This window comes from Alligator mississippiensis, chromosome 13 (assembly GCF_030867095.1).
Source record: "Alligator mississippiensis isolate rAllMis1 chromosome 13, rAllMis1, whole genome shotgun sequence".
NCBI lineage: Eukaryota > Metazoa > Chordata > Crocodylia > Alligatoridae > Alligator > Alligator mississippiensis.
In genome coordinates this window covers 56,892,785-56,915,657 of record NC_081836.1, presented here as the reverse complement: position 1 = coordinate 56,915,657, position 22,873 = coordinate 56,892,785, and the positions used below count along the sequence as shown (strand labels likewise).

The 22,873-nt window shown below is 47.8% G+C and overlaps 1 protein-coding gene across 1 annotated transcript; it reads left to right on the top strand.

The window, feature by feature from the left end:
* Positions 1–242: 242 nt before the first annotated feature.
* On the top strand, positions 243–21,985 carry LOC102563542 (mesothelin). Its single transcript, XM_019494525.2, has 29 exons — positions 243–319; positions 708–782; positions 3,713–3,753; positions 4,353–4,374; positions 4,477–4,504; positions 5,288–5,372; positions 5,921–6,082; positions 6,918–7,111; positions 7,711–7,802; positions 8,422–8,552; positions 9,777–9,898; positions 10,258–10,429; positions 10,966–11,181; positions 11,296–11,466; positions 12,900–13,046; positions 13,209–13,258; positions 13,729–13,849; positions 14,128–14,213; positions 14,831–14,960; positions 16,032–16,222; positions 16,959–17,049; positions 17,592–17,700; positions 18,269–18,453; positions 18,779–18,925; positions 19,193–19,326; positions 19,659–19,789; positions 20,409–20,503; positions 20,880–21,069; positions 21,530–21,985. Exons 2-29 carry the CDS (start codon positions 713–715, stop codon positions 21,634–21,636), a joined length of 3,420 nt encoding a protein of 1,139 aa, XP_019350070.1. The 5' UTR covers positions 243–319; positions 708–712; the 3' UTR covers positions 21,637–21,985.
* Positions 21,986–22,873: the final 888 nt, after the last annotated feature.

The following is a 22,873-nucleotide window of genomic DNA, read 5'->3' as shown; positions in this document are numbered from 1 at the left end:
ATGATCTGCCTTGAGCAATGGGTTGGACTCTGCATGCCCCCCAGCCTCCGTCTCTGATCCCATGCACCTGCCAGCTCCCTGACTGTACTTTTCAGGACAGCCAAAATTAGCAAATCCACACGTGTTCTCTTTTTATTGCCAAACCTTTACATTCCCAGTGATGATAAGGTGTGTTAGGCACTCAGAATCTGTCCTGTGATTTCACATGAAGCTTTGAAAAGCCAAGAGCCCCACCCTGGCTTATACAGTGAAAAACAGCCCTCCAGTGTCTCTCAGTTTTCAACCCCATGCAGAAGAAGAGGTGACCAGGAGCTCAGAGGTATGCTCTGATTAAATAGCACACTCTGCCTTTGTTCTGTGGAACTTGGTATTTTATTTTGATGATGAGTAGTCTGTTTGCTTTGAGTTATGCACGGCAGCAAAGTTTTATTTCCTAATACTTTAACCCCTCTGCACATATTACAGTGCTTGCCAGATAAAAGTGACAGTCCTTGCACTTCCAAAAGTGCTGTAAGCTCAGTGTTGTATAGCTGTTTAGTGAGGGGCAGCCAGTAACAGGGTCTTTCGACAGGCAAACTGTTTGAAGAGGGGTCTTGCTTGTTCCTTAGTCTTGGAAAGCGAAGTTTGGCATGTGCTGAGACTGCCGTTAAATATCATTTCTGTAAAACCTGTTTGATTTCTCTTTGCTGGGTGCATGGATCAAACAGTGTGGATGGATGCTAAGGGAACCACTGCAGCAATGATGGCTATACTCAGAGGGTTGAGCTTGCTTTTTTTGGTTGGTAAGTACACTTATTTAAATATATAACCCCCTTGCTATCATATTCTCCCAAGCTGCTACTATTGAAGGAGCCATCTATGAAAGCAGTTCTCCGGGGAGCTGTATTAAAAGCTAATTTACAATAATTTTGATTGTTTCTATTAAAAAAAAAGAAGCTGAATCACTAGATTTTGCTGCTTGGGGGTGGGTGCGAGTGTAACAGTATCCTCAAAATCTGTTAGTTGTTTTAATGAATAAAATAGCCCGGACTCAGTCAGAATTCCTTCCTATCTTAATTTTAAAGGTCAAGGTCACTCCTGTGACCTTGATCTTCTTGACTTAGGAGACGCTTTGGGTTCCTTCCCACCCTAAAATTCTGGGTTCTTACTCACCATTACAGTATCCACCTGGGAAAATATGGACATAAAATGGTGCTACCTGAATTGCATCTTGCTGTATTCCTCTATTCTCATTTTTTTTGCTATTGAGCAACATTTGTCTCACCAACACAGTTATTTCTGGGTTTTTTAAAAAATATTCTCAGTTCCTTACCAAATGTAGGGTCTTGCTTGTGATACCAAGTTGTAGGGATTCTGATGTTTGCTGGGGCACGGATACTTAACGATGGAGAGAGGCGGTTTTCCTGGTAAATAGCGGCAGTCGTCAAAAAGAGAGGAGGGAAAGACGGCAGACATGTTGCATTTATTTATTTGCTGCTGGTTTTGATTTGAGAAGTTGCTGCAAGCATCCTGTATTGCAGACACGCTGGTGACCACTAAAAGGAGTGCTCCCAGATCCCTTTCCCATATAGCGAAACATTTCTTGCTCCATCCGACGCATGAGCTGCTGGTTAAGGGCTGCAAATCAATGATTTTCCAAAGTCTAAGTGGGTCAGACAGGACATCTGGGTCCATCCCCAGCTCGGTTAATGACTTACAGTACAACCTTGAGCAACTCGAGGCATCCAAATGTCTCCACTCCATCACCCCCATCTCTGTTACCCTTCCTGGGCTAGTAGGTGCTGCTGGCCAGGTGGCTTCTGTCAACTTCCCCCAAAAAGTCTCGGAGAAGGATTTCCCTCAAATTCTTGCAGTCAGCATTGACATGGAGCCTTTTTATTCACAGCCTCGCCAACATTTCCCATTGCTCTGTTTTAAACTTGTTCCTACTAGATTTATCCCATGGGGTACCTGGAACAAAGTCTGAAAAACAAACCAGCAGAAGCAATGCCAAGAAAACTCAGAGCCATCGGGCAGTGCACGTTGCTAGCCTATGCGACTGCAGGAGCTTGCAACCGCTAACTTTGGCCCTCCTGAGTCTTTCCTCTACGGGGTTTATTGCTTTTGCTTGTGCCATCTGGCCTAACAGCAGGGCAGAAGCTCTTCTGAGCAAGATCTGGCTTTTGCGCTTGTAGGAAGAGGGGCTCTGATGTTGCTTGGCCCCTACTACAATACCTGGATGAGACTGGTCTCATAACCCATCACGACCTTAGATCCACTTCTGACAACTGGGCTTTGGCAAAGTTTTGTAGTCTGACAAGGGCCTCCGTGGATAAGTTAACCTACTAAGAAATGATTGGAGATCAGAGGAAGAAGGTGGGAGATGTCAGGGAGGTTGGGGGCTAGATACCTGGCTAATAGAGGCATTAAAAACAATCCTGGGTACCATTGACAGGTAGCTGGAATACCGACTTAATGTTGTAGAGCAAAGTCAGAGAAACACTGCCAAGGCCATCAGGGTGGGAGGAGCAAGATGGAGATTAAGGAGGACGAAGTGGGGTGAACTTGCTCAGACCTGCCATGTGCCAACACAGACAGGTGGCTTTCTATAACACAAAAGCCCTGTGAAGATCATGGGAAAATCTGTAGCAATGTTTGTAGGGGATTAAGCTGGTACTTTGTGCAATAACACAAAGGCCTGTGGAGGTGGGTGCTTGTCAGACAAAGTCAGAAGGGAGGAGGGTGTGAGACCTAGACACAGGATTAGGCACAGCCAAAAAGATTAAGAGGTGAGGACAGGGCAGAAGACAAAGGCTGCTCCATCCTACAGCTTGCAGCAGTATCCCTCACCATCAGCCAGGCAACGCCCAAGTGCCGTCCATCCCCCCTGCCGGCACTAACAGCCCATCCCTCGCTGCAGTCTCAAGTGAGCGGCCAGGTGAACCTTTGAGACTGAGCACCCCGTGTCCCCATCACGGTGGAAGCCTTCAAGTCCTGGCGGAGGATCATTGGCAGGAAGCCACAGATCTAGCATGAGAAAAGCACTGTTAAAGTTTGAACGTGCTGTGAGCACGCACACGTTAAGGATTAATACCATTTCTTGCCTGCACCGCTCTGAGGGCTGTCGAGCACAGGCATGGTTAGGGACCGGGACACCTGGGTTGTATCCCTGCGCTGACGGAGGAGGTGAGCCGGAAGCAAAGCATCTTGGGATGCTGGAGGACTGCAAATTGCTCATTTTATCTCCATGGAGCAGACTGAAGTTACCCTAACATGAGCTAGGTAGCACGGCCCAGAGATAACCCTCTCCTAAAGCTGTGTAACTTTGAGATGCTTGGAGGCCCTCTTAGACTACACTAAGGGCACTTAAAACATGAACGTTCCCACATTACAGCTTGTTAATCTGTGCTAAGTGTAACGTGCAACTGCACTTTAACTGGCTCCAGATTTTGTCAGTAGGTAGAGGAATACTCGCATACACACACGCGAAGCCTGCATGAAGGTGCACATGCCCGTGGCACGGCTAGAATACAAGGGGAAAAGGGATTGCACAAGTAGAAGTGAGCCTATAAAATAATGTACTAGTGATAGAAAGCGAGGGAGAAGGGAGTGAAACGAGACTGATCTTCCACAGTGGCTTGAGGGCCGACAGTTTTATAGGAAGGACTGAGCTGCATGCCTCGTTGGGAGGGCACCCTTGATTCTGTAATAAAATCATGGCTTATTTTTTCAGGTGGGCTGATGGCTGCGGAGAATTCAGCTGTGACGTATCGAGTAAGAAGAATGCAAGCTCTCTCCCTTTCTCTCTCCTCCTCCTCCCACATATATACACAGGGTCTCGTTATTCCCTAGCAAATGATGCCTGAAATGCAGTCTGGTGTGCTTCCCATCCTGATTACAATTAATAGAAATTAGGAATTGAAGCCAGATTTTCTCCTTGGAGCTTGGACATGGAATCTAAACTTCCCACATCTCTGCCTCCCATTGCACAGTTTGTTCTGTTTTTAATGACTAAATGTCTGCTATAGCAAGACGTCCGCACAGTCCAATAAACTTAGATTTGTGTTTGCTTTGATCTTAAATGGAATAATCCAGCCCTAGGCTGCAGGCATGCTCACAGAGCTTTTTACTTGGAGAAAAATATGAGCTGTGCTCTATGCAATGATGCAACTCACTCCCTGCACCCCCCTTTTCAAAATCCTAGATCCACCCATGCTCCAATGTTAGAATAAGCTTCCCAGCTCTAATTGCCAAATAGGTGCATGTGAATCCTGGATCCAAACCCAAATGCTTGTGGCTTGTGCTCATGCCTGTATTAAGCAGGATTGTAACCAGTCTCTGAGATCATGTTCTTTCTTCTTCTCTCTGCTCAGTGCACCAGCAGCCCTGTCAATGGTAAGTCACCATATAATTCCCCATTCAAAGATTTTGGATGAGTCCTGATCATGCCTTTATTGCATTAACTCCAGCTTTGTCTCTCTTCCTTTTTTTGAGCAGAAGCTGACATTTGTGCCTCAGTGAAAAGGTAGGAGCTTGAGCTGCTTGCAAATTCTCTCTTATCAAATGGGTTTCTTTTTGAATGACACGGGCTTGCAAAGGGGCCTGGTTTTGGATAATAAGAGCTGACATCTATGCAGCACCTTTCTTCCTGGATGGTCCCTGGGTGCTTTACAAAATAGGGGTGACTGCATGGGACTGCTGATCAGGGAGAGGAATCAAACCAAGATCATTTAGAGAAGTGCATGACGGACGCAGGCAGACTCTCCTTGGCATGGCAAAGGGCACACTTTGCAGTGAGTTGTGCTACCTGAGCCTCGGGGCTGTGTTCAGAGCTCACGGGGATCTGAGTATGACCCAGGCTGAATAATTATTAGAGCATGTATCCGAAACCTGAACAGGCCAGATCTTTGCAATCGCTGAATCTGGCTTCTGTAAGGGTATCTGTTATTTCTAAGCATGAGCTGAATAGCTTCATCAAAGACTTCCCAGTAGATCTGATGTTCACTTTGACTACTTGGCATCCAGTCCATTTGTTGTTTGGGTGGTGCGGGTGGTCACTGAGGTTGGAGGACTGAACTCTTTTTAAAAAGAGCTACTCATCTATTCAGCTCACGCTTAGAAATCAAGGATTTTTGAGTGAATGCAATTTCCTGCCCTGCTTTGAAGATTCACAAACATTGGGATGTGAGGCTTTCCTTTCCCGAGCTCTTTGTAATGACTCTTTTCCTCTTTGGGCTGTTGTGCCCTTCGGCACTTTGCATCCAGCGAGGTTGAGACCAACACTGAGGTGGTTACTATTTCCCCGCAGTGTCAGCAAGGAGACGCTCCTGGAGATAGCCAGCGGCAAAGCCTCCCCCTGCAGCCTCACTTTTGGCCAGTACGCGTGTGCACAGGTAAAGACCGTCCCTATATTTCCATAAGCTGATGGATATATTTCAAAGAAATGAGCAGTTGTTTAGTCTGAAAGAAACCCCACCAGCTCCCTGGGCACGGTGGCATTGGGGGTCACCGCAGCAGGGCACAGGTCCCCAAAGAGGACTTTGTACTTGTCCTTGTTGAACCTCATGAGATTAAATGTCCAGTGCCATCATCCAGCAGGTCCTGAACACAATCTAGGATGCTTTTTGTCAGGAAAAAAACTTCCTTGCCTCATACCATACCTCGATTGTAGGGGGACACAAACAATGGTTGATGTCTGTTGGGATGCCAGGTCAAATTCGGAGGCACTAGAAGGAGTCTCAGCTGCTGTAAGTTTGGGTGGGTGAGGAGTGGAAGAGGTCCATTAGCTCCCCCACTTTGCATTACTCTCATGTTCACGCGTTGGCAAGTAGGGCTATGGGAGTCTGAGTTAATGGATGAGACTTGATACTATAGCATCGCTGAACGCAACCTTTCATTTCCGAGCCTCACACCACGTGTATTTTCCTTCCCTTTTTTCCAGAGCTCTGGACTCCAGGCTTTTAAGGATGATTTCCTCATGTCCCTGTATCCCTGCCTCAGCTCCAAGCCCATCAGCACTCTGGATCCCATGCTTTCCATCTTGCTCTTTTCCAAATTTGATGCCAATGTGCTTGCAGATACCCTGGAAAAGTTCAATAAGCGGGTAGGTCGCATTTGTCTGGCGGTTAATTCCCTGTAAATGTGACCTCCTATGGAAGGCTAGTCAGCCAGCTACAAACGGGGGTGGGCAGATAACAGGCGGTCCGGCTACTTTAACCATCATCACGTTGGTGTTAGAATAGGAAAGTTGGCACCATTTCAATTAACACGTCTCCCATGACGCACGTGAGCCCCAGGCTCCTGGAAATAAACTCAGAATATTGCCCTCACACAGCAGTTTAAGTGACCAAGAGTCCTGGCACATCTGCAATGTTTTCCACTAGCTGTTAGCACTGGAGCTGGCTGAGAATTTTCCAACATTAAATGTGGATTTGGTGGCATTTATACCATCCACAGGCACATATTGCTTTGGAAAACTCAACAGCAACCATGCAAGGAGCCAGAGTCCTCCGGCCAGATGGCCGGCCAGGAAAGTGCCTTCAGATGGAGGCAGTGGCTTGAGGAGTTGGCTCAGCTAAGGACAAGGTTTTGTTTCGCCCCCCTCAGACTCAAGTTTTTACAACTTTTCACTCTGAAATGAAATGAAGGATTTTTGTCCCCTTACAGAAACATTTTTGATTGTTGGAGGGAAGGAAGCACACTTCCATCCAGCCTTTTTTATGGTCATTTGTACTGGCCATAGTGGGCCATGGGTCCCAGGAGACCATGGCCCCATTGTCTGTGCAAAGAGGAAGACGCGACGCCCGTTGGAGGGCGCTCCTGTTGCCAGTCCTGATCCTGCTCATGGGTGCGGACGTCTGTGCAGATTTGCACATGTGGTCTTTTAAATGCAACGTCCTCGTGACTCAACCTGTTCCCTCCTTGTTCCTTCCTTGCAGTTTTCTCACATGCCTCTCTCGCAAGACTGGAACGTGGTCTTCTTTAACGGCATCTGGGAGAGGATGGCGCACATGACCAGCCTGTCCGCTTTGTCCCAAAGGCTCCAGGCGAGCCTTCAGCCGTTCATGGCCAACCCCCGGGTATTCGCTTGTCTCCGCGCCATGAATGTCTCATGCAAAACGTTCTGCAACATGTGAGTGCCGAGCCCAAATCTAGCTCTGCGGGGATGTGGTTGGGGCAGGACACTGGCCTTCGCTCCATCCTCCAACAGCAAAGACCCAGCTCCTGATCTGGTGTGAACCATTGCAGATCCATTGACATCTCTGGAGGGGGGGCACGGCCCAAAGCCCATAGTGATTTACTGACCTTTGGTCTAAGCACTTATCAGAATTGCCAGGACTCTTGGCAATTCATTGCTATGAAATACTTGAAAGTCCCTGGCCATAAAGAGCAACAGCCAAACCTCAGTGTAGTTTATTAAGGGCAAGGTGGGTTATAAGCAAGAGGTCCAAATGTTTGCAATGATTTGAAAAGAAAAGTAGGTCTAAAAAAGAAAGAACATTATTTATTGGTCTGGATTGTACATGGTGAGAGAGAGATGATGAGCAGGGAGGGTCAGGATTAGGTTATGTTTGGACAACAGGGTTCGACGTCATGAACTACAGTAAAGGGTTATGCTTTCTGCATTTAGATTTTTTTCTTGAAGTAGCTCCAAACTGTCACGTAAAGCTGCTTCTGTGACAAATCCAGCTGGAGTTTGAAACACCTCTTTTTCTTTTCCTTCTCCTCCAGAGTTGCAGCCCTGAACGGCATCTATTCCAAACTCCCGGCGGAAGAACGGGGGAATATTTATAAGGGGCTCAAAAGTTATCTCACAAAGAACGGTAACTTCTTTCTACTGCAAACACACAGGCATGCACTTTAAAATGCAAACGTGTGTCATGACATTGAGCGCAAGACGGCTGAGGCCTCCTGGCTTGACAGTCATCAACATTGTCCCTTTAGTGGTTGGGGGGTCGTATAATACATCAATTGATACCTGCTTATATGCAGCATCAAAAACAGATTTCTAGCCTGGAAGCCTTGATAACACGGGGTCTGCAGTCCAATGAACACAATCCTGTGCTGAGTTACACTTTACACCATAAAACTCATTGCATTAGGTGCAAAAAGCCCAAACAGAACGTGGCCCTGTGGACTAAAGACACAGATCTGCTAAGCCAGTGCAGAGAAGGGAATCAGCTGTAATTTTAAGAAGAAGTATAAAAAAAAAAGGGGGGGATGAATTATCGGATGTCTAATTGTTTCTATGAAACAGCCAATCGTGAGTGTTTAGACTCCAAACTATACCTAACCTGCACACACTAATTCCTTTACATATCCAGAACTGTATAAGAGCTAAGGATTTGCTAATTTTAATGGCCAAAACCCCTGGGAGCCCTCCGTTAGCTGATTTCGGCGTGCAGCTCCGCAGTTGTATAACGTGTTGCCCGTGTTTTGCAGGATCAAAAGCGATCTGCTACGACGCAGCTGCTCACGGCCTAAATTCCACCGCTTGGTTTGCTGATTATTTGGGTTCCTTTATGGAGTACGTCACCGTGGGAGACCTGCAGCTTTTTGCTGATGAGCTGACTGTAAGTAAGAACGGTGGACGGGAAACTTCGGTGCACAAAATATGAGCTGATCCGGATTAGGATAAGAGCAGCCAGTCCTGTAGGACTCTGATAGCTCATCTTCCAGTCGTGCCAAAAGCCAGAGAGGGTCAGACATTTGAAAAATTTTTAATTGTTTATTGCAAAGGAGCAGTTAATTTATCCTCTGTGTCCAGATGGGGTTGTCCATGCCTCATTGTAGCAGAGGAAAATTGGTGTATGTGCCTTGAACTTAACCTTGGGGTAGGTCATTTGTAGAAACCAAACTTGGAGGTGATAGGTGCAAAAATCTTCCTTGAGTCAAGACTGGATGTTCATGTAAAAGCCATGCTATAGTTGGCACGTAGGACCGATGCCGGCATTAGTGATTGGGGTTCACTGGTCTGGGTTGTGCAGAACAGACGAGACAATTATAACGGCTCCTTCTCAGCTATGAATATGATCTTGAATGTATTCTCAGCTTTTAATATTATCCTTCCTCTTTCAAAGAAACTGGCTCTGCTCCCTCGTGTCACGTCCTGAGCAAAGGGACTGCAGCGAGATCCGCACCCGCTGTAACTTTGCTTTTCCTTCCAAATGGGACTTGGTTGTTAAAAAAGCACAAAGAGAAATAGAGGGGCTTCATTCTTGGGGATGCCGAGCATGCATTGCTCCCATGAACGTGACTCCTATGAAAATTACACTGTTGTCAACTGTCGAACCCGACGCTTCCCTGAAAGTCCCTGGAGACTGCTGTTGCATGAGAACCACAGCTTTCCTTTCCAGCATTTCTAGTCCTTTTTGGAGAAAAGTTTTTAAAAATCTGATCAAACTCGCCTGGAGGCTCAGAAACCAAAAAACGACCCCCCAAATCCTTATTATTAGGACACGCCTCGTGAGTTTTAAAGCCCAATTTATGATTTTTTTTTAATGTGTGAAGTTGTCAGTACTGAAAGCAGGTCCCAATTTTGTGTTGTCGCTGCTTAGCAGAGATGGACGCTGGGCTGGTGGGTTTATGGGGGGTGGTGGTGGGGCTCCCTGCCTGCTCCCATGGTCCATTATCATTTTTCACCCCGGTTTTCTTCTTCTCTCAGTTTAGTGAGGCATCATGAGCTATTTGTAGCTTATCAGGGGAATTCTCCCCTCTTGGTGCTCCTTTCTGATGACCAGCCCAGTTAAAATGCCAATTTAAATTCTTCCTGTTTTTTCCCCCGTCGATTCTCTCAGCTCCAGAGATTTGCCAGAGACCCAGTCAACATAGAGATGATCAGTAACCTCACATTGCTCAGGGAAACAGCCGTGTATTATACCTTGTTACTCACTTCTGCCCCTGGCTTCCAGCTGGCAAGGTAATGCGAACTCCCACCCACTTCTACAGTTGAACTGGGAGCCAGTTGCAGCATGTAAAAGGGCAAAAACCGTGGTGTGTACATACGCCCTTGTCGTGTAGCTGAGGCTTTCTGTTGTGGTCACGAGTGCCTCCTTTGAGGTGGATTTTAAAGGGTGATCAACGCAATGCTTTAAAAGTGACCTCTGGGTGGATCAGGTTGTAAACACCCAGGACCAAGGGAAATCAGCACCCTGGTAATATCCCAAAGGGATCGTGGGAAATGTGCACTAGATTTGCAAATGTTGGCTTTGTTTGTCAGCTGGAACAAACCTTCCCTGAATCACATGCATGCCTTTTTGCCCCCCTTTCCACTTCCAGCCTCCCGGACAAGTTCGTTTGCTACCTCAGCCCTTCTGCTGTGAGCAGCCTCAATAAAAGTGAGGCCCTGAATCTGGCTCAGAGGATCAACAAGAACTGTGCTTTGGGTCCACGCTCAGGCCCCGATAAGGAGCAAACACCGGCCTCTCCCCTGACGACGGAGCAGCTGCAGGTAATGCTCTGGGCTGGTTTCCAGATGCTCAGCCCTGCAGAGACACCGGTCGCTAAAAGCACATGTGCAGCTCCATGGATTTGTGCTTAGCTCTTGGTAAAGGAAGGTCTATGCGTGCCCTTAATACTGACCCTCTAAATGCAATATTTTCCAAGCAGCATGACCCTCCACTGCGGTGGGGAAGGGTCATCATTCCCATCTTACCAATGAAGAAACTGAGGCACAGAGGATTGAGGTCTCTTGAGCAGCCTGTGATTTAGCAACATACGTGAAATATGCTCAGATCTTGCAGTGATGAGTGCAAACTAGGCCTGGGGCAGATAGAAGCAGCCATACCACCTTCCCCTGCCTTTTCATATCAGCATCAGGGTCTGCAAAGTCTCCGTGGGGAACGGCGAGAGTGCAGACAGGCTGCTGGCTCCACCACTATCGTGTGGGATATCGAGCCCAGGGGCTGTAGATGTCTATAGACCCAAGAGATCCACAGGCGAATTCTTTTGCTGACTTCCTTTTCCGCCCTTGGGGGACCTTTTCAGGTGGCAACGTCGCTGGTGAACAAATTTGATCGGTTCCCTCCTGATGTCCTGAGTGCCTTGGGCCAGATAGCCGTTGGTCTCTCGGCATCACGGATCGAAAACGGCATCTGTGATAAAGACTTTGTGGCTTCTCTTCCATCCCTGAGCAAAGTTCGCGGCTGGAACACGGAGCAGTCCAGCACCATCATTAACAAACTGTTCAACTCCAGCTATCAGGTACCGAGAGCACAGACCCCGTGTCTTTGTGGCGCTTGCTCTATCGCACCTCTGGCTCTAATAGGCGGAGGCATGGACCATATATTCCCATCCACTCATTATATCATCTTTCAGGTTGTTGATGGTCAAAGCCTTGCAGCGCTAGGGAGCCTGGCAGCTGGTTTAAGCAGCAGGAGACTTCAAAGCTTGCCTTCCAAAGTGGTCTTGGAAGCTATGAAGATGCCTGAGTTTGTCGAGCAGATTGGGACCATGCCATCTGCTCTGAAAACCGTGCTGGTGGAAAAGGTGAAGTCTGTTTGTTTTCCAAGGTGGTGCCCAGGGCTTGGAAGAGTCAGCGTGACTCAGACACAGGGGAACGCTGCATTGTGAATACACACAGGCATGCACTGACAAGCACACACCGACCGAGGCTCTTTCCCCCAGAGCTTATGTACGTAGGTGCTAATAAGTTTGTACAGCGGGGTCACGGATTAGTTTCCTCTCCGTCTTTGCAATGTGCATGATTGATGATGGTTATGGCTGGCAACCAAGGATAACACATAATCAAGTATGACGCCTCTCCTGGAAAGTTGTCTGTACGGTACTATTTATAGATTCATCGCTGTTAGGGGTTGGAAGGGACCTTATGGAGGAAGGTGTCGTAAAAGTTGGACCTGCAGGTTTCCACTCCCGGGGAGAGAGGAATTAAAGACAGGTGATGGTTTTTGAATGCATGTAAATCATTGTGAAGGCCACACACAGACCATTGTAGGGCTGAAGCGTATTGCAAAAGTGAGCTGTGATAACCGGCTCCTTTCTGTACATACTAATTCGAGGGAGTGAATGCGCACATCGTTACTGCAGTGACTTGAAGTCAGACCATCTGCTCAACTTTTGACTTGGTCTTCACCCCAGTTTTATACATGAGCTCACATGGGATGCATTGCTCCCCTTGCTCTTCAATACTCCTGGTAACAGGAGAGACTTACCTTAGACCTTGTGCCCTAGGGGACAAGCTATACCAGCATCCTACGGTGTGGCTGTTTCCTTTAGACTGGTTAAAGAAGAAATACCTCCCCACCTCAGCATTTCCATGCTCTAACACCATTTGCATGCCCAGGTATTTAGGGCAAGAGTTGGGCATTTGACTGGTCAAACAAAGTTTGGTCAATTGACTGGTCAACTATGGGTCAAAAATTGTAAAAAATAAAATAAAATTGCCAGTTGGTCCAAATATTACACAGAAAAAACACCAATTTTCCATTAAGATGTGTCTCAAAACAAAAAAAAATCGTATTTCTGTCAAGAAAACTAAAAAAAAAAGGGTTTTTTTTTGTAAATCTTTGACCAGTCCAAAAATATGCAGCCAATTGACCAGTCAGTAGACAATAACTGACCAGCTTGCCAACCCTAATTTAGGGGAAACCACCCCCGCTCCATTTCTGGCACGCTGAACCATTTTAAAGCAAACAGCCAGTAATTCAAAGGAACTGGTTTTTTGCTCCGTCTTCCTGGGTCACACAGAGTTTACCCCCTTTGCTAATCGGTGGTTGTTGTTACCTGGCAGCCCTGTCTACCATCAGTACCCCCGGATGGACACGGTGATGTGCTGGGTGTCAGCTGGCAAATGCCCAGAGGACGAGAAAAAAGCCGTCAGTCTTGTATCTCGCTCTCAATTTCTTCACCAACCATTGCCGCATCTAACCTCAGTGCATGGGGCTGTTTTATATATTTTTTAGATGTCTTCAGCTATAAGCAGTCCCATCGACCTGATAAAATATGTCCCAGATGCTCTGGTTGACCACATCCCCAAATCCTTGCTGGTCTTCGGTAATTTGAGGCCCCGCGTTCAAGATCTCAACCAGAAATCATGGAGCCGGGAACAAGTAAGGCACTGGCAGTTTTCTTGTCTTTGTTTCTTTCGTGGGATAGGACTTTGGTTATGCTCTGACCTGGTCTGACAATACAGCTAATGTAGCTATCTGTATAGAGAGGGGAAAGAAAACTTGACAAAGCACTTAACCCTCTTTTTGCCTTGGTTTTGACAGGCTGCCATGTTTTTTGATGATGTGATAAAGGATGAGCCCGACTTCAACAGGTAGCATTTCTTCCATCGATATTGGTTGAGTTGTTGCCCTATTAGGCAGATTTATCCATAGCAAGAGAAAAGGAAGGCCCTGGAGCCCAAGCAAGAATGGCTTTAGCCCATGGTTGGACAAAATTGTCCATAGCCTTGGTTTGCTTTCTCATGTGAAGGGTTTATCATGCATCAGAGGCAGTCTAAGTTGCAATGCTCAAATCCATTTTGGCATGAAAAAAACAGCGTGCACGTGTACCCGGTGATGCCGTTATGCTAGGCAAACGGCCATTTTTTGCCACTCTTCGTCATGCGTACAAACGCCCTTTGGGCAGAACTTTTGCTCCACCTGTCAGCTTAGTTTTGAGGACACCGTGTTGGGGAGATCGTAGATTTGAAGGGGATTTGGGACCGTGTCTATTAGTGCTAGAAGGTCAGTGCCCTGAAGCTCTCCCTCACCACAGTTCTTCTGCTTCCTTTGGGTTTCTCAGGCTTTCTCCTTCCATCCTCCAAGGCTTCACCTGTGCAGCTGCCAATGAGATGGAAACGGAAAAATTTCAGCAGCTTGCCAAAACCATGAAGCAGAAGAACGTCAGGCTAGGAGAAGAGCAGGTCAGTCCCTCCACCGAGGTGGCGCGTAGTTCTTTCTGTAAAGAAGGTCCCAAATCCTTTATCAAGGACCCACAGCCGCAGACTTGATGGGGCTGGATGGGTCTTAGATCTGAAGCGCATCTGATTCTGGCATGTTTTATTTGGCAAATGCAAAGCCTGACAAGTGTTTTCAAAAACCAGACCCTCCCCGCTGTTTCTGCCTCTCTCTATTTTTTGAGCACTGTTTTTGTTTTATTGGTATTTTTTCTTCTTTCATATGAACTCTGCTGTCTTTCCAGCTGCGGTGTTTAGCTAAGAGGGTGACAGCACATGGCATTCCCAAGGATTTAGACAACTACCCTAAAGACCTGTTGCTGTTTCTAAGGTACCGTGGCATTGCTGTCCATCCCACTGTTTTATTCTAACGGTATAGACATTGAGAAGAGAGTAGTCATATTTCCTGAATTACCTATCAGTGCCTCTACCCCCATTCATTCGCACTGCACTTATCCCCGAGGTATCTCAGGAAGATTAGCTAAGCAGAATGAAATGCAAAAATAGAAAACCTGCAGGAAAGCAAAAGATGAATGCAATTTTAAACGTCCTTCAGCCACCGCACTCCAGTGTGATATTAGTGGAAGGCACAGATCTCTTTTGCAGACTATGTTTGAATTGACAATGTCCCTTTGAAACTACAGGGATTTTTTTCTAGTGTGAATTTTTATGACCTATGACTAGAGAAGCCCGTTGTTCAGCTCATTCCCTGGGCTTCTGCATCCAGAGCAGCACACATGAACAACACTATCTTGGGTCTCAGAGGGAGACTCCCTAGGGAGAAAATGAATTGAACGGAGAGGTCTTCCAAGGGTCTCTGGCAGCTGAATCAGGCTGTGCAATATGGAAGTTATGATCCGGGTGTTTCAAATGAGGGAGGTTTGAACCTGGCTTGATTCATCTTTTAATGCAATGCCATCTGAATTCATGGAGCATCTGTATTTCTAGCCCTTCGGATTATGCAGCAACAGGAAGCTGTAGGCAGTACTTCCTTAATGTCGGGAAAGCAAACCTTGGCGTTCTGCAGAGAGACTCCTCGCAGGGCAAACAGCTGCTCCTGGAGGCCTTGGCTTGTTTGGTATGTATTCGGTAATGCAGACGAGCAGTCCAGGTGCTGGACGGGGACTGCTGACCGCGACTCTGTGTTAAATGGAAAAAGCGTTGGATATGAAGTTTTAACCGCTGATGTTGAAAATCAACAGACCCCAAGCGATACTGTATAAGGTGGCATAGCTTTTTCTGCTAGACCAGCGGTTTTCAACCTGTGGTCCGTGGACCTCTTGGGGTCCACAAATTATGTCTAAGGGGTCCACCAAAGGTGGTAATGGTTCATCAGAAGTATGAGTATCCACACTTATAAGGGGAACACACCTCCATGTGAAATTTTTTAGGGGTCCACAAATGAAAAAGGTTTTAAACCACTGCTCTAGACCAAGGCAGGTGAATTTTCTATTCCTCAAGCTACCGGAGATCTGTTAGCACAGACAAAATACATTTCTTCCCATGCTGGACCGAATAGATTGATGCGATTCACTCCACACTTCAAGGGAACGACGATGACTATGTCCGGGATCCCCTGCATGGGGTGAAATCACGATGGGGTGCCACAGGTCCCGTGTTGCTCATAGTTAATGGAGGGTGTCTTTCAGTTCAAGTCACAAAGTCCTGTGGTTGTGGAGCAAAAGGACTTGAGGTCTACGCTGGGTAGCAAAAGGGCCCCGGTAGATGCTGCGGTCGGTGGACATGAGTTTGAGATCCCACCATGGCAAGGAAGGCCTCTGGTTCATGGCTTTCAAAGATGCGACTCCCACATGCATTGAGAGTGTAGAAATGAAAACCACCACCTGAAAAGAAGGGTTGAATCAAACCTGGAGTTTGTCTTCCCGTGTTTTACCCTTAGTCTCCACATCACAAAACTATGCGTGAAGCCTAGCAAGGCCCAGACCGCATCCTAGCAAAGGCAAACATCAGCAGCCAGCCTTGATAATGGGTATGCGGATGAAATGCAGGTCTCACCACCAGCCTTTGGTGCTGCACTGGGTCTCCCTTCTTGGGGCGCTGTCAGCAGAACAGTGAATTCTCCATATGCCCGGTATCAGGAGCCAGCTTTCTTCCCTTTTTATTTAACGTGGCTGTTTCCTTAATTCAGAAAATCCCGGGCACCCACGTGAGCGAAGACAAGGCAAGGGTGCTGGGGCATCTTGTCTGCGCCCTCGGCGGCGAGTACATTCGAAGTTCTGGTGGGAGTTTGCTGAAGCAGCTAAACCAGTGTGACTCCTTCACGCCTGATCAAGAAGAGGCTATTCGGGATGTCATCAGCAACGGGACCACGCCATTTGGGTAGGGTCGCCATTGGATTGTCTCCTACTGGGGTTTCCGGAGTGGTGGAAAGGGTAAATGAAATAATAGCCTAGCACTACATGCTGTCGGCAACATCAGAAGCTCAAAAAAGTTCATTTTGCTTAATTTATCTTTCACCTAAAAATTGGGCTCCTGAAAACCACATTTCCTCAGCGAGGTTTCTAATCCAGCTGCAAGGCAACAGCCTTTTCTCTCGACTGTCTTAGCAGGCCCGAATCTGTCCAGCCCTTGCAAACAAAAAAGGCCGGCGGGGAAAATGAATCGACCAAGGTTTTCTGAGAAAGTTTGAGTCTGGTTCAGCTGGGGCGGGCATGACGATCTGGTGGCCACCGCACCTCTGGGTCCTGGGTCACCACCTTTTTCAAGGGAAATCATTGAGCCTTTTCGTGCCCTTTTCCCTCCTTTAGTAGGGGGATGACAATAGTTTCCCTACTCGGGTGTGGGGCTTTGAGGTTCTGTCTGTTGTAAAAATTGCAAGTATTTTTGCTCTTTGTGGTTAGGGTTAATATATTCATTGCACGCAGTTTGCCCACCCGAGATTCAGTAAGGATTTCTCTGGCTCTGCTAGAGCCAAGGTAACCCCAGTGGGAAGTGGTGAGATGGGGTTGGGAATTCAAATACTTCTATTCTTTGCTTCATATGCGACAAGTGCATAGCCCCGAGGCTTCCTGGAGCTCAGATCCTGGAAGATGATTTGCATTTCCTTGCTTTTCAGTCCTCCTTCAACGTGGTCGGCTTCTACCCTGAGCGAGCTCAGCGGTTTGTTCCTGATCCTCGATCAGAGCATCTTGCACAAGATCCCCCGGGTACGTTGCCAACAGGCATCTCGTTGCTTTTCCGACCCGTAATGATTTTAAACCCTATCCAAGGCGAGTGAGCTCTGGCAGTGCTCCCTATTCAATCAATGGCAAAACTCCCAGGGATGTTGCCAGTGCCTGGTGAGAAGATCGTTGCTTAATTACTGTCATGATTAATTACAGACTGCTTAATTACTGTCATGCTTGGGTTTATTGAAGGACCAGTTTGTGGGGGGTTAGTAAAGTAGGTTTTTCAGGGGAACCAGGCACAGCAATAATCTAGATGACAGCCTTCTCCGCTTGCAGCGGAGGCAGAGCTCAAGTTCATCCAGTGTGACTTCAATAACATAGGGCACACCAGACAGCGGCGTGTTGGTGGTGCGTGGGTCATGTGTGCAACACAGCACTTGTGAACTTGCCTCTGCCAGGGGATCAATTGTGTTGGTTCATTGATCGCTGGTTTTGGCGTGGGAGGAGGTGAGGACATGCGCCGATGGCGTGAAACGACCCAGGATGTGCCAAACCTCTCTGCCCTTGCCTTTTCCTTCCAGGACGTTTTCGACCCTTGGCTGAGAAACTTCCTGAACAATTCACCTCTGTCAAGGGAGCAGCTGGCCTCTGTGGTTAAAAAACTCCAGCCTTCCCGGTGGAGACGCGCTGGTACGTGGGCTGCTTTGTCTGTATATCGATTTTAGCCTTTGGCTCTTCTGTTTTCCGATTCCTCGTGTGCCTGCGACAGGGCGGCTGGGCCTAGAAATCAAGGGACTTCTATAAACTGAGCTGCTCCACGGGCCGCACAACACTGTATGTCCCCACACCCAACCCCATGCAGAGACACCAAGGGGCTTAGGTGCCACATGGGCACAGGTCAATGCCAAGGTGCTTCTGGGCATCTTGATGTTCATGAAGGCAAAGGGCAGCCTGCAGGGCAGGTATGCGAGGGAACGGGGAAGGCAAAAGGAAGCCTTCCCTATAGACAGCATTCCTCCCCTGCCGGTCTGGGCATAATCCCCAACTTGCCAAGAAGGACAGCATGAAGGACTGATGGAGATGGAGCCATAACTCCCTTCTGGCTAACACGGGTTGCAATCCCCTCTCCAGCCGTCCTTGCTGATGCTTGCAGGGCCCTGCAGCTCCAAATGGCACGGGTCAGCTCTAGACCCAGGGTAGCTGATCGGGCAGGGTGACAACCTTTCCCACCAGAGACATCTGATCTTTGCTCCAACAGTTTGTCCCTCCGACAAGACAATCACAGATGAGGCGGTAATGGATGAGCTGATGCCTATTAACTATAGTCCTCAGGACTTACAGGCTTGCCTGACACCTGACATCCTAAAGAAGCATCTCGCTCGACTGTTGAGTTACCCCTTCACCGATGAGCATCTGTCTGTGCTGAAGACTAAGCTGGATGAGGTAAAGCCTGGTTGGAGGGCACCGGGGTATCTGCTCAGGCCGTGGCTTTGAGGCAATAGCTGTCAGGAAAGAGACCCAAAAAGTCAGGACAGCCGGCGTGACGGGCTGTGCCTATATTTGAGCTCGGTGCCGAGTGGAAATCGTGAGAGTGATGTCCAGGGGCCTTCATATAGGAGCCTGGGGAGAGGAATTTGGGAACGTGCAGGGAAAGGGAACGGGCATACTCATGCGCTCCCAAGTCTCCGGAGCCCTTCTCCATTGGTTTTTCGACAAGGGGCATCCATTTAATCTTGGCAAACCAAGTGAGCTAATAATCTGTCCACAGGCCTATCCCGACGGATACCCTGAGAAGATACTCCCCGAACTCGGAGCCATCGCCGCCTTGATCACCATCAACGATACTAAGAAGTGGAATATAAGCTCAGCAGACACGCTCGCCGCCTTGCTTTCCGCTGAGCCTCCTGAGATGCAGGTGAGCAAGGAGTGACAGGGACCGCCTGCCTGGGGGAGCTTGCTTCCCAGTTTGCAAGATGCTGATGTGACTGGGAGTCTCTTATTTTATTAATCCTCCTCCACTTAATCAACCTGCTTGTATTTTTGGGCTCGAATTTCACTTTGCCCCTTGGAGACAGGAAGTGCTTGAGATTTTTCTTGGGGTGTTGGTTGTTGGGGTTGCGTGAGATTTTTCTTGACACGTAAGGTGAATTGATGCATCTTTTTTTGCTAACGGCATTTGTAGGCGCGTGAAATAATCAAGCGGTACACGGACCTGGGAAACCCCCTGAACACCTCTGCTCTGAATGCGGTCGGTACGAGATACGTGTGTCTTCTAGATGAGACGCAGCTGAACACGATAGAGCCCAGTGCCTTGGAGTGAGTGAAGTATTTCTTTGCCGCTTATACGCTCCCTCTCCCATCCAGCCAAACCCGGCTCCGCTGCACGTCTGAACGCTAATGCAGGAAGCAGTGAGAAAACCTACATTAGTGGTTAAGCCTGGGAGTCTGGGCCTGTATTCCCAGCTCTTTGGGGATGTCACTCAACTTTTCGGTGTCTCCGCTACAATCCCAGACTCCTCCCGGCGGGATGAAGGGATGGTGGGGGTGCAGGGGCTACATACAGAAGCTCAGATAAATGTTTGTGACTTTCTTAAAGAAAAGGCAGATGCCAGCTCGTGTCTTCCTGAGTCTTGCTTTTTTTTCTGCAGAATGGCCTCTTTGGACCCCTCAAACTGTTCTCAGCCTACAAAAGACATCTTGTACCCCAAAGCTAAACGTGCTTTCTCGGGAAAGCGCGCTGAGTTCCCCGCTTACTACATCCTTATCAAGCCATACTTGGGTAAGCAGAAGCGTTGGCCCACCAAAAAGCGATTGCTCTTCAGCCTGTCTTGGGCTGAACTCACATCTGTGAAGGTCCACGAAGTTTGGCAGGGTCCAGCTCTGCATTTCAGAAAGCACTTGCTGGCGGGGGAAGAGGGGCAGGAGTGGATTTGTCTTCCTGATTCAAAATCCTCCAGATGTTTGTATGAAATACCAGTAAACCCAAAGCACTTAGCCTCTTGTCCGTTTAGCAGCCTGCCCTTGGATGGGAGAGGCTTGTTCTAGAGACCGATTTGCTGGTATTTAGTTTGGCGATCACTACAAAGCACTTTATATGCTAAGTTCTCATCTCTTCCCACTATTGGAAAACTCTGCTGGTTGCATGAAAGCTGGATATGCCATGCAGGGGTATTCCAGGATTGAGCCACCTGGGCTAGTAAGTTATTTATTGTCCTATGCAGGCTGGAAACTCTCTTCCCCTTAGAGTGGTAGTTGTTTGCACCCTGCGTCCCCACTATGCATCATGGGCAAAGCCTATGTCACCTATTGCGACTTCACTGATTTTAGAGGGAATATAGGGATCCTGCGGGGTTTGTTGCAGGACATCTGCCCTGCATACACGTTTTCTCCTGCCCCAGGCGGTGCCCCTGTGGAGGACTTGCGAGCTCTGAGCAACAACAGCGTGAACATGGATATTGGGACCTTCACGAAACTGAGACGAGACTCCGTGTTGGTGAGTTTGGCTGTGCCGTAAAAGGTGGCTCCCATCACACCCGTGACCTGCTGGATGCCATTAACGCTGGCATACATCAGGAGTCATTGCACCCAACTCCAGAGAGATCACAGCCAGCTCTGGCTGCGGTTCACCCCTGCCACAGTTTGAGCCCTCATTTTGGATGCTTATTTATACTTACCAAAGGATGCCTCAAAAACAGGCTGTCAGGGTTGGACCCAGGAATCCTTCTGGGCATGATAGAAACACCTCCTTCCAAGAGATGCTATTGCCTGCCCCAAAAAGTTGCGTTCCCAGTCTTCTGGCTTTGGGCTGGGTGAGAAATAGGAGTCACAGTAACCTTCGTTACTCAGATTGCTATTCTGATTTCCCCTAGGCTCTAACCATTGACCAGGTGAAGGGCCTGCTAGGAGTAAATCTGAAAGACCTGAAGGATGCACAGTACACTTCTTCGCTCATAAAGGAGTGGATCAGCCTGCAGAAACAGCCAGACTTGGATAAGCTGGGCCTGGGGCTCACCGGGGGAACTCCAGATGGCTACATCATTGTTACACCCCCGTCCAAATGTATGTATTCTGCAGCCTTTGTTTTCCTCTAATTGGGCTTATGCCTCTCCTTGGTCTGAAAAAGAAGGGAGCAAATAATGAGGGTTTCTTATTGGGAAGTTTAGAGGGAAAAGTTACGACTTCCACAATCACATGTGCATAAAGAGCATCTGGATGCAGAGTGCAGCGCCATCGCTTCCCAGGGTTTTGGATCCACCGAATAAAGGGCAAGCATTGGTACGGTCAGCAACTTGATAGTGTTGCTGAAAACCATCCTGCTGACCAGAGCTCCCAACAGAATTGACCCATCACTTCCAAAGCATTGCATCCCAGCATCTTGGGTGCAACCCGGGATGGATGGTTTGGGATGAGTCCTGGTAAGAGACCCCAAGATCTCCCTTAGACGCTACAGGAGAGGACAGTAAACAGTAAGGTTGAGGTGTTTTCAGTTCCTCATCAGCTCCGTTTCTTGTCTCTCTAGCAACATCACCAGGCTCTACGAATGCCAGTGCCAATGCCCGCGGCAATGCTCTCCACCTCCTAGCCGTGCTGCTCCTCAGTTCTCTGATGACTTTGCTCCTATCATAAACCCCCACCCCAAGCAAAGGAAGGCTGTGGGAACCACCGCTTGACTTCTCCATGGCCTGACACAGGAGGACGGAGAAATGCTATGTCAACAGGCAACAACGTGGTTATGAAGTGTGCCTTTCTGGCGCTATTGGTTTACTGACTAGATCAAGTCTGAAAACAAGATTGAAAGCTCTTCCAAAAGGACAAGTACCATCTTAGCTACTCTGTTTGTGCAGCGTTTCTCACAACTGAGCCCTTGGCCTGGAAGCGTGTCCCAGACTTGTTACTGCAGTGCCTGAAAGCTTGCAAATAATTGTTTTTTGCAAATCTCTAGTTGGTCTAATAAAAGATATTACCTCTGCCACGAGCTCTGATTCCACGATCAGTAAGACACTTTTATTGAATGTTATTTTCTTAGCAGGTGAGGGGGTTGTAGGGTAGACTGGTTTTGGGGGTATCATGCATGTTTGTAGGGTAGACTGTAGTAGGGTAGGTTGTAGGGTAGACTGGTTTTGGACTGGTATCATGCATGTTTGTAGGGTAGACTGTAGTAGGGTAGGTTGTAGGGTAGACTGGTTTTAGACTGGTATCATGCACATTTCAGAATTAATTTATTGAAAAGCCTCGTGTTTCTCCACTTGCAAGGACTGAGAATGGAAATTGCTAGCTGGTTTGGAAAGGGAGAATGGAGTCAGAAATGATGGCAGTGAGAATGAAGGCTCAATAGTACTTTCCTCACTCAGTGAAGCGTTGGTTCAGGCCCCATATTGTCTGTGAGCGTTTGTCAAAATACGTGTTTAAGAGTCCCGAATATGTTTGTTATTCTTCTCTTGGGTTTTACTTGTCAAACAGGACTGCCCAGGTCTGGCCTCTCGGGTGGGGAATAATGCTCTCTCCAACAGTCGTATGTTTTGCACGTCATGAAAAAAGGATGGTTCGTTACCCTCAATGAGTCAGTCCCCCCAGCACTTAGTTTTTTGACACACAGTCAAGACCTTCTGCTAACCACACCTGGACAGATGCACTGATGTTTTATTTTGTCTTTCAACCACAACTGGATTTGACATGACTTTTTTATGACGGGGAAATAGTCAACATTGAAATAAGCAGCCGGAAAGCTTATCTCCAAGATGCTCTTGAACTTTCACGGGGTTTTAAATTGGGTTCAATTTGGGGTGAAAGTTCAGCTCCGTTCTTTGTTTCCAAGGCAGGATCAGAGCTCTACCGTGACTGTACACGTAACGTGCCGAGACCG

Excerpts from the sequence above, each read along its gene's own strand:
- LOC102563542 (XM_019494525.2), top strand. The coding sequence starts at position 713 with ATGGATGCTAAGGGAACCACTGCAGCAATGATGGCTATACTCAGAGGG. Across the intron at positions 7,112-7,710 it reads TGCAAAACGTTCTGCAACAT|AGTTGCAGCCCTGAACGGCA; the intron begins GTGAGTGCCGAG and ends CTTCTCCTCCAG. Across the intron at positions 21,070-21,529 it reads TGTTACACCCCCGTCCAAAT|CAACATCACCAGGCTCTACG; the intron begins GTATGTATTCTG and ends TTGTCTCTCTAG.